This window comes from Myxocyprinus asiaticus, chromosome 17 (assembly GCF_019703515.2).
Source record: "Myxocyprinus asiaticus isolate MX2 ecotype Aquarium Trade chromosome 17, UBuf_Myxa_2, whole genome shotgun sequence".
NCBI lineage: Eukaryota > Metazoa > Chordata > Actinopteri > Cypriniformes > Catostomidae > Myxocyprinus > Myxocyprinus asiaticus.
The window spans coordinates 36,246,565-36,264,280 of NC_059360.1; the positions used below are offsets into that span (position 1 = coordinate 36,246,565).

Here is a 17,716-nt window from a genome sequence, read left to right on the forward strand (position 1 = left end):
TACATGTTAATAAAGTCATATTCATCCATTGTAGTCGAGATTTGTATGAAAGTGAATAAAATGCACAGTTGTTGTAGCACCTCTAGTGTTCATTTCACCAAGAAACTGCAGCAAAACGTAGAAAGCGGTACATAAAATCATTGCTATATGAGACTAAGTTGTTAAATAATCTCATTATAGACACAATAAAATCAATTTTTGAGTTCCATTAATTAAATATTCTATGAGCTTCAAAGGATTTGTAAATTTTATGTACAGCTTTAAATTTATAAAATGTTTACATTTTAGCTGCCCATACGTTGATATTGTACAGATAAATGTCTATTAAGATGTTTAAAATGTATGTGAGCTTGAACAACACTCTATGTACAAATAACTACGAATACTAACGAGATCACATGGGTCCATTCAGAGTTAATATGAAATCTAATCTGACTAAGGTGTATCGTAGGCGTCTTATGTTGTAAAACAATAAAACATAATTATTGTTGAATTAGAAAGAATCTAATGTACCTATAGTATATGTATGCCTACACAGTGTATATCTACGCATGGATGTGGGAAGGTAGGCACGCCTACACATGATAACGTCAAACATATGCACACGCATATAGTACATACAGCATCAGAAGCAGTCAAAAGGACATATGACGTTAGGCGTGATAATAAGAGAAGATGACTTAATGCATATCCGCCTAAGTGTCAGTCACGCAGCATGCATTTGGGTCTAAAAATTCAACAAGAGACAATTCCTCATTTCCATCTTATTCCCCCCTCTACAACCCCCGCTAATAGCACATATGTTACCACTCTTAAAACCACAATGACGTAACAGCCGGAAGATGGGCATACAGAGCAGAGTGTTAAGATAGCACACGATGAGTCATAATAGTCTGTCACCAATGGCAAGCCCACTCAGGGTCATGGACCACCAACGAAAGATGTGTTGTTCCTCAAACCAAGAAGAAAAGAACAGGAAAAGACAAGAGGCATTCAAAACACGATTGAGTCAACTATGCTTCCCTAGCAAAGCACACATGAAAAATTTAGCTGCTAGGTTTGGCCAAAAGAACTGTAGTAGTCACTCAACATAGTATATACAGCATGATAAAAAAGAGGCATGCTGGTCTGGATATGAATTATGCATGAGAAGAAGGCAGAAGCGAAGATGGTTGTGTTGGAACAGATTGGTGTCTCCATCAGCTAAAAAAGATTTGTTTTTCACCAGCAGCAGTTTGTGTGACTGAGCGTTTCCAGCACAGTGTGATAGCTCATGGTGTGAGAAAGAGAAAGTCTAAACCTCCTCTAAGAGAACTGCATTCTCTAAACTTCATCTAATGCTTGGAATTTATGCAGCCCTCAAGCTATAAACAACCGGAGTTGTGCCTTAGGAATACCTCAATAGGCTTGAAAATGCATGTACTGTATGTGTGTGAGTATGTTTAAGTTTATGACCTTGTACATGCCTATCGTAATATTTTTCTATGTATAGTGTATAGCTACTTGTCTGTGCGGCTCTACAGAATGCAGGTCACATCTGACTGTGAAAAATGATGTCACTTAACCTGGTTTCATTTGAGTCAAAGAAATGATTTAATATGATTGAATCAGTGACTACACCAACAAAAGCCATTATTAAGGGTTAGGTAAGGTGAAATGGCTCCTTAAGGTAACAACTGCACTTGTAAACAGTTTTTTTCCCCATGAAAAGTGGAAAACACATCACTCATTTATTCATAATGAACTGCTTAAGCCCCAGACAGCCATTATATACTCAGATATTCCCAGAAGAATGAAGAAATCACCCCAAATAGACTGAGCTCTTCAATACAGCATGATCTCTGGTGTTTTCAAACAGCATTAAACAAATGTCACAGATAACTAGAGCTGTCAAAATTAAAGTGTAAACACACGTGTTTAATTAAAAAAGTTTAACAGGTACATTTTTCTTAATCACGATTAACACATTTACTGTTAATAAAGCATATACACTGGTTGGAAGGGCAAACTTTTGCAATTTGTCCGCCCGGGGTCATTAGACTGACGCACACACCACAAACACACAAAGTAGTGATTTAGTGTCAGTGATAAAGTGATGGTGAAAGGACCTCTTAACAATATCTGTTGTATAAAACAAGCGTAGAAATCAAGACAGAAATCAAGTATTTTTCAGCCTAAGTATGGCAAATTTTATTTACCACAGAAGCAAACCAAGTCATAACTATCACCAAAATGCAAAATGAGTTGTTTTTGTCTGCAAGCGCTTTTCATGTGGAGTTCAAAGCGCCACTTGATGCTGGATTTTAAGACAACGGTATTTGAATAAGTTAATCATATAGTGAAATACCATAGCAGTACAATGGTATTCTTTGATTTACCTTGAAGCACCATGTAAATTCAATGGTAAATGAATAGGGGGGCCTGGGTAGCTCAGTAGTAAAAGACACTGGCTACCACCCCTGGAGTTAGCTAGCTTGCTAGTTCGAATCCCAGGGTGTGCTGAGTGACTCCAGCCAGGTCTCCTAAGCAACCAAATTGGCCCGGTTGCTAGGGAGGGTAGAGTCACATGGGCTAACCTCCTTTTGGTCATTATAATGAGGTTCATTCTCGGTGGGGTGCGTGGTAAGTTGAGCGTGGATGCCGCGGTGGATGGCGTGAAGCCTCCACATGCGCTATGTCTCCATGGCAACGCGCTCAACAAGCCACATGATAAAATGCGTGGGTTGACGGTCTCAGATGCAGAGGCAGCTGGGATTCATCCTCCGCCACCCAGATTGAGGCAAATCACTACACGACCACAAGGACTTAAAAAAAAAAAGCGCATTGGGAATTGGGCATTCCAAATTGGGGGGAAATTCCATCATTTAAAAATGGTAAATGAATATGGTAATCATATATCAAAGTACCATGGCAGTACCATGGTATTCTTTGAAGTGCTTTAAAGCACCCTGTAAGTACACAAATATGGTAATTGTATCTTAAAGTATCACATTGTTATTGCCCAGATGTGCTCTCATACACAAGAAATTTGACCTCTGATCAGAAGCTTCTAGTACACACAGAAATACAACAGCTAGACAAAGAATTACAGGATGAGATGGACAGAATATGTACAAGTATTTTTATACAAGAATGTGAAAAGGAAATTCTGTTGAAATGGGCGTTGGTTTGTAGAGATAGTAGTATAAATATGACAAATCAAATGTAAAAAATTTTATTTTTCATTTTGAACACATGGGTTTGTATAGGTAACATGTATAAATATGAATTTACATTAAAAAAATGTACATGCACATATATTGCACATACATTTCATATTGTACCATACTGTATACTTGTATAGTATTGCACTATACTGTACTGTACTGTACCATGGCTTAGATAAACATCATGTAATTAGTATTTTAGATGCTTTGTCTATGACAGTATCCTCTGTGCATCTGGTTGAAAAAAAAAACAAAATTAAGTAGCTTAAATGTAGCAAGCTACTTTTGGCATGTAGCTTGTAGTGTAACTTGCTACTTTCTCTGAAGTGTAGCTTTTAGCTTAGCTTAACACATTTTTTGTTGAGTAGTTGGTAGTTTAACTTACTACATTTTTTAAGTAGCTTGCCCAACACTGATCATTAACAACCTTGAGTTGTTATGACAGCCAAAAACTGCACAAGCTGAGGCTGAACTTATTTTAACTAAAAATAACAAGTCAAGTCATTTTTATTTGTATAGCACTTTTCATAACACACATCATTTCAAAGCAGCTTTACAGAGAATTATGCTTCAACAGAAAAAGCTGTAAAATAGTAATGTCTTTGTGTCATAATAGTGCGGTTCAAAAAAAAAAATACATGATTGTAAATTGTGCCTTAAAATAAATAATAGAAAACAATTATATTTCGATTTAGACCCCCAGTGAGCAAGCATAAGGCGACTGTGGCAAAGAACAAAAAACTCCATAAGATGTTGGTTAAAGGAGAAAAATATCCTTGGGGGAAACCAGGCTCACTGTGGGGGCCAGCTCCCCTCTGGCTAAACAGCATGAATATAATGCCAATATTAGTTATGTATGTGTAGTACAAGTCAAGATTTAATTGAGTAAACTAAGTAAGAGTTAGGGGCCAATGTTTAAACAAAAAGATATTGTATTAACTGTAAGATTAATGACTTTACATTCTTAATTAACTGCAGAAGTGCAAACAGACACATTGTCTGTTGTTATTTGGCTGATGGAGGCTGCAATTAATTTATTATCTACGTATTCCATTTTAAGGGAGTAGTCCATCCTTTGATCAAGGTGATGCAGGCAGAGGTCAGTAAGGTGCACTGCAGATCGACTATAAGATTGTGGCAAACATATTTTCAGTGGAGTCCATCTTAAGTCCAGGTTTCAGGCAGTGTCCAGTAAAGTGTCCCATGTCTGACGGTTGGTGCTGACATCAGTTCATCCTCTGTGAAGTCCATCATGGTAGACTGAAGTGATATCTGACTGGCACAGGCTGCAGTTAGTCGTCATCACTCAGCAACACGTAGTAGTGGGAATCGTACATCAGGCAGGACTGGAGTCAAACATCATGCAGGACCAGAGCTGGATGTGGTAGGCTCCAGTAACCTCAAGATATGTATCCCAAGGTTAGGACAGGGAATCAAATAGAATAATATTAGCACTGATGCCATTCACTTTAAAACAGTATTATAGAATATGAGATGTGTTTTTGGTTCCGGCAGACCTAACTACTGCAGCATAACTATGAGTTGATAGATAAATTAGGTGTATGCCTGGCTGAAAAGATGAGTCTTTAGTCTAGACTTAAACTGAGAGAGTGTGTCTGAGTCCCCAACCATCTTCGGAAGACTATTCCATAGATTAGTAGCCAAATAGGAAAAGGATCTACATCCTTTTGTGGATTTTGATATTCTAGGTATTATTAACAGGCCAGAATTTTGCGATCTTAGTGAACGTGATGGAATATAGCGTGACAGAATGTCACATAAGTACTGTGGAGCTAGACCATTCAAGTCTTTGTAAATAGTTAGAAGTATTTTAAAATGTATACAAAATTTAACAGATAGCCAATGTAGCGGCGCTAAGATTGTGCTGATATGATCATATTTCTTGGTTCTAGTTAGCACTCTAGCTGCTGCATTTTGAACTAACTGAAATTTATTTATGGAACCTACAGGACATCCTCCCAGTGATGCATTACAATAATCTAGTCTAGAGGTCATGAACGAATGAATTCATTTTTTGATATTAGAAACAGAGAGCATGTGTCGTATCTTAGCAATATTTCTGAGATGGAAGAAGTCTGTTCTAAAAACATTGGAAATGTGGTTTTCAAAGGACAGATTGCTATCAAATATAACACCTAAGTTCTTCGCTGTAGAAGACGATGTGACAGTACATCCATCGAGAGACAAATTATATTTTAGTGTCTTATTTTTAGAGGTTTTTGGTCCAATAATTAGTACCTCTGTTTTGTTGGACTTGATTAGAAAGAAATTTCTAGCCATCCAATATTTGATATTATTGATATATTCTGCTAACTTGGAGAATTGTGAAATGTCATCTGGTTTCGAGGAAATATAAATTTGGGTATTGTCGGCATAACAGTGAAAACTAATTCCACGTTTCCTGATAATGTCTCCCAGGGGAAGCATATATTAGGAGAAAAGGAGAGGCCCTAAAACTGATCCCTGTGGCACTCCATACTTAACTTTAGTTTGATCTGACAATTCCTCATTTACATAGACAAAGTGGTAGTGGTCGGATAAATAGGACCTAAACCAAGTTAATGCGTGAAGAGAAATGCAGCCATGATCAGATGATAAGAGCAAGTAATTTGTAACTCTGATAAGTGCAGTCTCTGTACTATGATGGTGCCTAAACCCTGACTGAAATTCTTCAAATATAATTTTTATTTTTATTTTTGTAAAAATGAACATAGTTGGAAGGACACTACCTTTTCTAGTATTTTAGACATAAATGGGAGATTTGAGATCGGTCTATAATAAGCCAACTCTCCAGGATCAAGCTGTGATTTCTTGATAAGCGGTTTAATAACTGTTATCTTAAATTTTCTTGGGACATGCCCTAAGGATAATGAGGAGTTAATAATATTAAGAAGAGGTTCTGAGTTTACAGGAAACACTTCTTTAATTAGCTTGGTCAGTATTGAATCTAACATACATGTTGTTGATTTTGCTGTTTTGATTAGTTTGTTTAGCTCTTCCTGTCCAGCAAAGGATTGAAGTTGCTCTTGGGGAATAATATGAGACACTGTCTTCAGAGGTGCTATTGCAGACGGTTGCATAATTCCAATTTTGTTTCAGATGATTTCAATTTTATCAGTAAAGATATTCATAATGTCATTATTAATGTGCTGCAATGGAATATCTAGTTCAGTCGAAGCATTATTCCTTACTAATTTATCCACAGTACTTTTTTCTGATTAACAGTTTTTATTGATTCATACAATTAACAAAGAAAAGCAAAACAAATATTCACAGAATCAACATTTAACCATTAAATGTTGGAAAAATGATTTCCATCCCCTTAAAACAATCTGTCTGCCGATCATAACACTGGTTAGGACCCAACATTTTATGTGTTTATCCCCTATATTGATGACCGCCCCATCGCCTAAAATACAGAGTCTGGGGCAAAATGAAATTTGAGTGCCCAATACGTCACACATAGAACTCTGAACCTTCAACCAAAATTCTTGGATCTTAACACACCACCAAAAAATATGGGTTGTGTCTCCATCTTATGATTGGCATCACCAACAGGTGGGTGTGAAGGTGGGTTTAAGACAAAAGCCTATACAATCTAGAGGGGGTCCAATAGAATCGATGTAAAATCTTGAATTGCATAAGGTGCACTCTTGCATCTCTAGAGGCAGACTTGATGTTTTTTTAGAATCCTTGTGCACACTCCCTCATTCAATACCAAGTTTAAATCTTTCTCCCATAATCTCTTCGTAGAAGTTAAAGCTCCGTCCCCCAGACTCTGAATTAGCAGGGAATAATACACTGATGTCTCATGACCTTTTCCAAAAGCAGTAATCACCACTCCCAGAGTATCTGCCGCTTTGGGGGGGGGGGGGTTGATAGTACAGAGCAGATGGTGCAGCTGTAAATACCTAAAGAAATGAGATCTGGGAATCCCAAAATGTTGAACCAAATTTTCAAAGGATCTCAACACTCCACTCTCATATAGGTCACCGAGTGTATTAACCTCCCGCACAATCCACTCTGACCAGCAGAAAGGGGACTTATTAATACATAATTTTGGGTTCAGCCATATGCTTGAGGCAACATTTAAATCAATGTCAGAATGAAACACTCTGGACACTTTTGTTCATACCGAGTGCAAATGTGAGATAACAGGGTGTAACTTATCTTTGAATAGTTTGATAGAAAGGCTTTGCAATGGCGAAATAGGGGCAAGAACTTCCTGTTCAATACAAAACCAGGGATGGGCTCTCTCAGGTGGAAGTGACAAATGAGCCAAATGTCTGAGACCAAATGCATAATAATAAAACTAAATCTTGGGTAGGCCTAGCCCACCTTTGTCAGTTGGCCTATGCAACTTACTGAAATGTAATCTGGGACGTTTACCATTCCAAATGAAGGACTTCGCTATGCTATCAAATTGCTTGAAATAAGAGTGGGGGACATCTATAGGGAGAGACTGTAGCAGATAGTTGAATTTTGAAATAAAATTAATTTGAATAACTTGTATATTATGTATATTATTACATATAATAAATGTAATGAAGTCCACCTGTCCACATTGCTCGAAAACCTTTTTATTAAAGGGTCAAAATTAACTCAAATAACTAAATAACACAAATTTGCTGGGAAAAAAATACCCATATACTTAATGCCCTGTATGGGCCACAGGAAGGCGCCCGGCTGAAAAGCCATTACCGGGCAGTACGCTGTCAGAGCCAAAGCTTCAGATATAGACCAATTAACTTCCATGAACTTGGAAAAGGAGAGAAGCTACTGTATGAGGCAAGGCTCTCGGGAGCGCACATAAACATCACATCCTTTGAATTTTCACGGCAAAAAAAATCAGTCTACAGGCTTTAATAGGCAACCTAGGAAGTCCAGGAAGGGCTCATTTTTGAAGTTGCGTTACAAGCCGTTCACACATTGGCAAAAAATGGTGAATATTACATGAAAAATGTTACATATTGCACCTTTAAACATTATCAGTTCAGAAGAATTGAACTTATATCCTGACCTCTGAGTAACTCCAAAAACATCACTGTAAATTGTAGCAACACCTCCTCCTCGACCTTTCAGGCAAAAGCTCATGTTTATAACAATAACCTTGGGGAGTAGACTCACTTAAAAGTTTAAGCCAGGTTTCAGTCAAACAGAGCAACTCGCCCGGCCCCTAATCAGGCTAATCAAGTCGACGAGAGGGATAAAGGCCGCCGGAGGCGGCAGTTCGAGAGAGAGAGAGCTACAGGCAGCTGCCCTGTATGTGTTTATGTTTGTGTGTTTTTGTTTTAAGTTAATCATTAAATTATTATTTATACTGTCAAGCTGGTTCTCGTCTCCTCCTTTCCCTCTTACCCCGCTACAGCCAGTCAAACAAATCGCTTGTTTTGGTATGTTTCGGTTTCTGCATGGCTTCTGGAACAAGAAAACAGTTCAGCAACATTTAGAATCATCATGGCACCGGCACTGGTTGGTCATGAAAACTGTGAATAGGTGTTGTGGATGGTCCCCAAGTCTCTATGATATTATCTTCCTTTGAAATGGCTCGAGTCCATACTCCAATGCAAATTTATGTAATTTTTTGCTCATTTAACATCCGCCAGCTGTAATTAAGTAAGTCTGATCACTTAGCACACCTCTCCTCAACAAACGTATGTTATGTCAAAAGTTAATACTTAAAGGAATAGTTCACCCAAAAAATTAAAATTCTCCCATCATTTAGTCACCCTCATGCCATCCCAGATGTGTATGACTTTCTTTCTTCTGCAGAACACAAATTAAGATTTTTAGAAGAATATGTCAGCTCTGTAGATCCATACAATGCAAGTAAATGGATGCCAAAATGATAGGTGTGGGTGAGAAACAGATCAATAGTTAAGTCCATTTTTGCTAGAAATTCTTCTCCCTTCCCAGTATGGGGCGTATGCATGAAGAATGTGAATCACCAAAAACACAAGAAGAAGAATGTGAATGTGAAAGTAGAGATTGACTGAGCAGGTAGGAGAATTTATAATAAGAATTGTCTAAAATATTGATCTGTTTCTCATCCACACCTATCAAATCGCTTCTGAAGACCTTGATTTAACCAGTGAAGTCATATGGATTACTTTTTTGATGACCTATGTGATTTTTGGAGCTTCAAAGTTTTGGCACCCATTCACTTGCATTGTATGGACCTACAGAGCTGAGAAATTCTTCTGAAAATCTTCATTTGTGTTCAGCAGAAGAAAGAAAGTCATACACATCTGGGATGGCATAAAGGTGAGTAAATGATTAGAGAATTGTAATTTTTGGGTGAACTATTCCTTTAAGGACAGGGGTTTTGAAAAGGTTCATTAAGTTCTAAGTCCAAACAGATGCCTGATGGTCAATGGACAACTGGACACATAGAAGACCAACCTTCAAAGGTAATTGTTTTATAGTTTAAATGTGCAATACAGGCTTTAGGGGGGAAGAATAGCAGCTTTCTATATAAAACTGCGTAGCTATCAAGCTAAAGGCTTTATTTTGCTGAGACATGTGACTCATCTTTCTCCATCACCTCTGAATGCTATGTAACAGACACCAGGTACACTTACTCATTTAGCATTCTCTGTCTCTCTCTCTCTCTATGTGTGTGTGTGTGTGTGTGTGTGTGTATGTGTGCGCGGGTTTGGGTGGTTTATGAGGACATTTTTAGGTTACAAACTGGTAATTACAGGGGTATTATGCTATAAATGTGGTTTATGAGGACATTTCTAGTGTCCCCATAATTCAAATCTCAACATACTAAACAATGTTTATTTTATTTTTATTTTATTTTTTTGAAAATGTAAAAATGCAGAAAGTTTTTTTGAGGGTTTGGATTAGAGGATAGAATCTATAGTTCATACAGTATAAAAATCATTATGTCTATGGAGAGTCCTCATAAGGATAGCCGCACCAACGTGTGTATGTGTGTGTGTGTGTGTGTGTGTGTGTGTGTATCTGTCTCAATCTATCTCCCTCTTTCTCGCCCTCACAGAAATAACACAGCAGCACTGCTCAAGAATGTCCAGGTCTTCGCTATGAAACAACTGGGGAGATAAAACTATCATTATCTACCCAGTAGGATCTTTATTTCATGACACTGTTATGTTAGATGCTGAGCGTAGAGAGGATGCACGACAGCAAAAACTTAAACTGAAAATAAGAAAAGTTGATAAATAAATTAATTTTATGTTTTTTTCCCCAGCATTCAGTATTAATTCTTTGTTCATCAAATCACATTCAAATTGGAACCAATAAAACTGTACAAAACAACCATTCCCCTTTCTGTTTTGGAGGTGTAAAAAGAAGTCCCACAAGGCTCAAGTTTAGGTCCTGTGACTTTAATACTTTTATTGTTGACAGATCATGCTGTGCACAAAACTGTAAACAGCAATTAATGATATTAAAACAGTCTATTTAGACTAAAAAACTGTCAAATCAGAGTTTACCTCTGGAAACAAATATCTTTCTAGACATCTTCCTATGTATGTACACTGTAAAAAAAATCCTGTTGTTTTTACAAAAATAATTTGGCAGCTGTGGTTGCCAGAATAATTATGTAAAAAATACAGTAAAAATGTAAACACCTTTACAGAACAACCTGTAAATTTTACAGTTTAAAACTGTTGTAATTTACATGACCATGATGGCTATGTAAAAAAAAATATTAGCCTACGGAAACTGTAAAAATCAGCTTTTTACTTTATAAGGTATTTGTTGTAACTACAGAAGCACACATGATGACATGAAGTTCACCAGTAGTGGCTCTTCCAGGAGCAATGACCAATAAAGATGTAGAGATAGTGCTCATTGTCACTCACACAAACACTAAACACCATCAGTGGAACATGTGAAATTAAACTAATGTAATAAACATTAACTAAACTACATCAAATATAAAACAGTACACCCCGATGTACGTAACTGATATTAAAAATAAGAAGAAACATAACTATTCCCATAAAATATAATTAAATGTAATGGGTCACGCAGGGAATTGTGGGAATGCCCGATTACTGCTTTATACTGTAATTTTAACAATAATTTGCTGTAAAAAGTACATGTACTCTCTTGCTAAACATGTAATTTTTTTTACCATTAATTATATAGGAAAATCATACTTTTTCAATCTAAAAAAAATTATTTTTACAACATTTTATTGTAAAAACTACTGTATTGTCTTTTAAAATATATTACAGTTTTTTACTGCTTATTTTACAGTTAATACTCATTAATCAATTAACGTTTTATTTCTGTACCATTTTTACAGTCTTTTACTGTTAAAATTACAGACATTTTTTACAGTGTATAGATAACTGAATTATAATATATATATATATTGTTATAGCATCCTATGCTTGATTACTGGGGACCATTCTCAGTTACACAGAGTGCACTTAATTATTTAACATTTCCAAGCCAATTTTACACTAAATTCCTCATTATATTTCCCTCTTTTCCTTCACCAAATAAATACATACTCATGGGTGGGCAACCAAGCCTAAACATTCCATCTGTTTATACTAAATTAGAACAAATTTATGCACCACACTCCAGAGTTAACAGAACACACATACATTAATGCATATTCCCTGCTTTATTTTATGTGCTTTGGATCAGTTTCTTTATGGCAAGGTCATTGAGTGTCATTTTCATTGTCGTTTTATTTGCTATTGTAATAGCAATGTAAGCATTCTGTTGTTTATGAAAACCTGCAGTTGTTACCTTAAAGGTCTACTTCTACCTGATCTAATGATTCAGTCATATTAATTCATATTTTTGACCTTGACTAAATAAAACCAGTTAATTTAGATGTTACCACAAGAAGCACATCTTATATTGGACATCTTTGAGAAAGAGACACTAGGTGGATTCTCACTGATCAACAGTAAATGGAAAATAAATATAAAATAGAGCAAATACAGACCTCATATTTACAATTAGCAACAGGCCTTTGAACAATGCAATTTAAAAAAAAGTTAACCTTGTTCTTTCAACCTTCTTGGAAAATCCAAAAAAGCCTACTTAGTATACATTTTTATGTAATTATATAGTCTAGTGACAACATCTCATTAGGTTCCATGATCAAGCTTAAAAATAAACGGCATTTAGGAGGAACTTTACTGGACTGGTCTGCCTAAGAGCCTTCATAAATCTATTCAGCTCTTTCAGATCTCTTAGAAAGGCCTGTGATAAGGGACTGGCCAGTAGTTATTAGTTCTGAATTGCGTCAGTTAATGTCTTGTGGTGTGGAGGAAAGAGTCACAGTATCTCTAACTGCAGTCACAGAGAGCTTCTCCCTGCATTACCACAGCACAGCACTCCTAATAGGACTGAACCGGCATAGAGCAAATGTGAAAATCAACTGAAGGGTGAAAGAAAGAAATTGAAAGAAGGAAGAAAAAAGTCCTGAAGGAGAACCCTGGAGCCTCTGATAGAAGAGTGATTTACTGTCTCTATATTTGACTGGCATGTTCTGACAACATATTTCAGCAGCACCTGAGAGAACAGATTGAAATTGAACATTCTCAGGAGAAAAGAGGTGGCACGCTTGTGCAGGAAACAGGACATAATTAATGTAAATGCACTGGAGATAGGGTCACAACTCAAAAGTTCACAACAAAAGTTCCAGTTTAAAATTTGGTTTGTGGGTCTATTAAAGTCAACATAAAACGTTATTTATATCAGAGCAGTGGCATAGAATGTAGTGGGTTTGCTTGCAACATAATAAAATCTGTTGTGCTCTCGGGGACCCGGGTTTAAATCCGGTCTGGGTCATGCCTTGATTCTGTTCCTCTTCTCTCTCCCTCCTCTTTCCTTTCCGTTCTCAAATTTTGGATAATGTTAACCAATGGCCTATTTAGGCAATGTTTTAGCAAATGCACATTCAGGTCTGGCTGAATTCTGATATGTGACACTCACTTTTCCCAGATAAAATAAGTCTCGCCACACATTTGTTCTCATTGAATATCATTTTTGACTCTGAAATACAGCACATTGCAAAAGTAAAATTGCTTGCAAATGGCAATTCACCCCAACTTTAAAAGTCATTTTAAAACATTATTATGTAGGCTGAGCATAAAAACAGAAATGATAAATTCATCACAGGGAGTCACTCTGATTCCTGATTCATCATCAGACCTCATTTAAGCAGGCCACTAATTAATGACACAAAGACTGACCATGATTGAAACTGTCATTTGCAACACAAGTCTTTGAATTACGTGGTAATGGCTTCTTGAAAAATTTATGTTTCCCCTCTGAGTCACCATATAGGGCGAATGGTCATGTTAGTAGCTCTCAGCCATCATGACAGACGTTAGTTCTCAATCAGCAACACAAATGACTTTGACTCAAGCAGTGACGTGCAAATTAGTAATCGTAAGTAAGGGAGAGAAAAGTGGGGGATTGAGAGGGAGTGAAAAAGTTTTTCTATCCCCAAGTAATGCTCCACATGAAAATGCCCGACAATGTAACTTGTACAGAAAAGACCAGGACTAGTTTTTACAAGGGCAAAAGTTGTCAAAATTTCCAAAAGGTTGTTTTGTCTTGCAGTTGTTTTCAAATACCAAGTTCAAGACTGAAAAAAATAAGGATTATTTTTGTGAATTTTATCCGTCAAACTAATATTCCAATATGATCATATTTAGTAACTGTTGGGTAAACAAGTGAACACAGTGAAGCCACACTGGCATACATGCAAGGGATAGTTCACCCAAAAATGAAAATTCTCTATTTATTTACTCACCCTCATGCCTTCTTTCTTCTGATGAACACAAATTAAGATCATTTGAAGAATATCTCAGCTCTGTAGGTCCATACCATGCAAGTGAATGGTGGCCAGAACTTTGAAGGTCCAAAAAGCACATAAAAGTACCGGTAATCCATAAAATTCCCATTTTTACTATAAATCTCCATTTTCACTTTCACTTTCAAATTCTTCTTTTGTTTTTGGTGATTCAAAATCTTCATGCATATCACCACCTGCTGGGCAGGAAGGAGAATTTATAGTAAAAAAAAGGACTTAAATATCGATCTGTTTCTCACTCACACCTATCATATTTCTTCTAAAGATATGGATTTAACCACTGTAGACTTATGTATTACTTTTATGCTGCCTTTATGTGCTTTCGGTCCTTCAAAATTCTGCCCACCATTCACTTGCATTGTATGAACCTACAGAGCTGAGATAGTCTTTAAAAATCTTTGTTTGTTTTCAGCAGAAGCAAGAAAGTCATACACATCTGAGATGGTATGAGGGTGACTAAATGATGAGATTCAACTATGTTATGAAGACAGATTTTAACCAAATGGTTGAACTGTGTGTCAAGGGCTTTTTCATAAATGTCATGTTAGGGCAGGTTGTCACTTTTTTTCTTTTTTTTCTGGGCAGGCTGTCATATGTTTTCTGTTGGCCAAATTGATGGTTTCAGGAATCATTTTGTGCTTCATAACTCTTTAACTGTTTGTATTTTGCTGAAAAGCTATTTACTGTTATAGCAAGCTCCAATGTGCCAACTTGCCCTGGTCTCCCCTACAACATTTCCATTGAATTCAGACATTATTTTACCCAAAAACTTCACTCAGAAGAAAATTCCTCACATTATTCTAGCTTTAACAAATTATTTTTGTAACTTTAATGAAGCAACCACCACAGAAACCAACCATCACAACTAAACTTGTATTTCTCAAACTAAAGAAACTCTTCAGAAAAATTTCAGGAACCAGATAGTCCTACCTTTCTGTAAACCAACATGTTTGGGGAGTCGTCAATCTCTCCATTGCTGTTCGGATGGAGGCTGTTGTTCTTCGCCATGGTTCAAAACCTTAAAGCAAACAGCTACTCCAGTGGATCTTTAAATCTGATGGAGAGAAACGGGTCACTCAAACAAAGAACAATACACATGTTTGCAATAACCAAATCGGTGTGATTCTGCATATTACTGGACACAAGTAATATGTATACTGAACATTTATAATGCTACAATACAAGTGCAGAACTGTATACGTTGTTTCAGTCGTTTTTTGTTTTTCTTTAAATCCAACCATGCTTTTGACCAAGTAAGTCTATGTGAATGCCAAAATGCATTAATATCATTTGTATTATAATTAAATTTGGCTTTCTTAAAATTATTTAGTGGTTGCATGATTTCCCTCTCAAGGTTTAAATTAGTAGGGTAAGAATTCCTTCATGAACAGATTGCTAAGTAAAGAATGTAACATTTTGTCACAGACAGACATGGTTCTCAGTTTTTGTTGGATTGGTGGGACAGACAATTAAATGCAAACAGTTCCACCTTGCGCCACCTTGTCATGCATGCGATCGCTTTATGCTATGTTATGGTTGATTCACAGTCTTATCTTGTTTCAATCCTCTAGAGAAGGAAGCATGAACCGAGTTTTCGTTTAACCAAAAATGCAGTCTTGCACAGACATCCAATCCTTTCAGAACCACAGACAGCTCCTCTGGCGGAACTGCAGCCCTTGCACGAGTCTCCCAGAAACCTGGCATCACCAGTAAAATGCACAAGACAAACATAAGGCACATCACTTGTTTTCACTCTCACCTCAAACACGCCCGTCTCCACCAATATATGAATCCGCGATCCCAAAAAGGATCAATCTCCCGTGCAATTCATCAGCTTTCAGACGTACAATTCATTGGAAATATTAAAGATTCTTTTGGTTGATTCTGACGCGTTATCGCGCGCAGGGATTCTGCTGAAGGACGGGGCACGCGCCAGAGACAAGGGCACGCGCATCCAACCTTGAACCAATCCTGGAGCCTTCACGAAAGAGGGGGAATGTTTTTTACTTGGTGGGATTTGGCATTTTATATAATGTATTTTTTTCCGTCATCACATTAAACAATTATTATTATTATTATTATTATTTTATATTATTATTGTTGTTATTAGGTTATTGGCCTATTATTATTATTATTATTATTATTATTATTATTACTACGATTGCTTAGATGTATTCATATATATTTATTTATTGCATTGTACGTACAGTGGTGGTAATCTGTGCCAGAACAAAATCTGTGCATGAAAAAAAAAAAAAAAAAGATTGCTTAAAACTGATTCGCTTAAAAAAATAAAAATAAAGGTATCACAGCTATTGAGAGAGTGGCAGTTGTATTGGAAAAGGTTCTTCTCCAATGACTCTGTCTGTAGGTTGCATTTAAAAAAAAAAAAAAAAAAAAAAAAAAATTAAGCACAAAGACAAACTGAGATTCTTGTCCATAATGTGAAGAATTTTCATGTGAAGCACTTTCTTCTTTCTTGAACTTTTGTCCTTATTTTTTAAAGGCACCATAAACCATCTACCACTCCACACTGTAAATACTAATAGTTTAAAAAAATGTTGACTCAACTTAAGCTTTATATATATATATATATATATATATATATATATATATATATATATATATATATATTCTTATTAGTTAGGTTACCATTACTCCCTAAACCCTAGCTGTCATTAATAAAAACAACCAAGTGGTCCTAATTAAAAAGTACTTGGAATGTCACATTTTGGAATCATATGCTCTTTAAACTTTGGCTGTGAGTACTACTAACCCAAATGATCAAGTACAAAATTGTGGCAGTGTGGAATACCCATAAGCCCTTACGCTTGAATAAATTATCTATGTTTGGTCAAAATAAGGGAACTTATGGAGAAATATAATAATTTTTATTCAAAAATTAATATAGTTTTCATTCTTATGACTAATGTTGTTGAAGTCACCATTAGGGTGATTAGTATTAACTCAGTGAACTTGAAGCCTGTTCAATTTAAGCCATTCCTCTCTACTCAGATGTACTGTACGTAAGTGCAGATTTAGGTGTACTAAGAAGTAGCCTACTGAGGAGAATTCAGTGTGCTATATGGGTAACCTAGAGTCCAGTCATAAGTTCCCTTATAAGACATGGTGAAACTAAATTTAAATAATTAAATAAAAACAATGATACTTTAATCACAGATGAGTTCAGTTTACTTGTAACTAGAAAACTGTACTTAAATAATTCAGTTCATTTTACTTGAGCCAAATAAGTATGTTTACTTAGAAAAAAGCATGCAAACCGACTGCCTTAAAAAATCAAAGGTCAACTAATTAGATTTGACTATGCATGCTAAGTGCATTTTAACAATTTCATGCACATTGTACAAATCCATATGAAAGCAAATTGAACAAAGCTACAACAATTGTGGCAGAAAATCTGTAAACATACAGTAAAGTGTACTCATTCATGTGGAGTGCAAAATTGCTTTTACAGTTACCATCATCGATAATTAGCAGACATCACTCAAAGCTAAGTTTATCAATGTGTGACTTCCTTCAGGACCAATGACTAGTCCATGCATGCCTGCCAGGCCCCAAATGAGACTGTTTTTGGTCACTTCATGTTCTGTGTTCTTGTGTAAAAACATTATAAAGTGATTGTCATTTTAGCAGTTTTTAATTTGAAACT

General features: G+C 36.2%; 1 protein-coding gene across 2 annotated transcripts in view; it reads right to left on the bottom strand.

The window, feature by feature from the left end:
- LOC127455452 (regulator of G-protein signaling 7-like) overlaps positions 1–15,967 on the bottom strand; it is an 86,811-nt gene extending 70,844 nt beyond the window's left edge. For both annotated transcript variants that reach the window (XM_051723367.1, XM_051723368.1), the window contains exons 1-2: positions 15,806–15,967; positions 14,977–15,100 (exon numbers count right to left, since the gene is read on the bottom strand). In XM_051723367.1, coding sequence (XP_051579327.1) covers positions 14,977–15,054 — 78 coding nt within the window. In that variant the 5' untranslated portion in view covers positions 15,055–15,100; positions 15,806–15,967. The remainder of the gene's footprint in view (positions 1–14,976; positions 15,101–15,805) is intronic.
- Between the last annotated feature and the right edge of the window lie 1,749 nt (positions 15,968–17,716).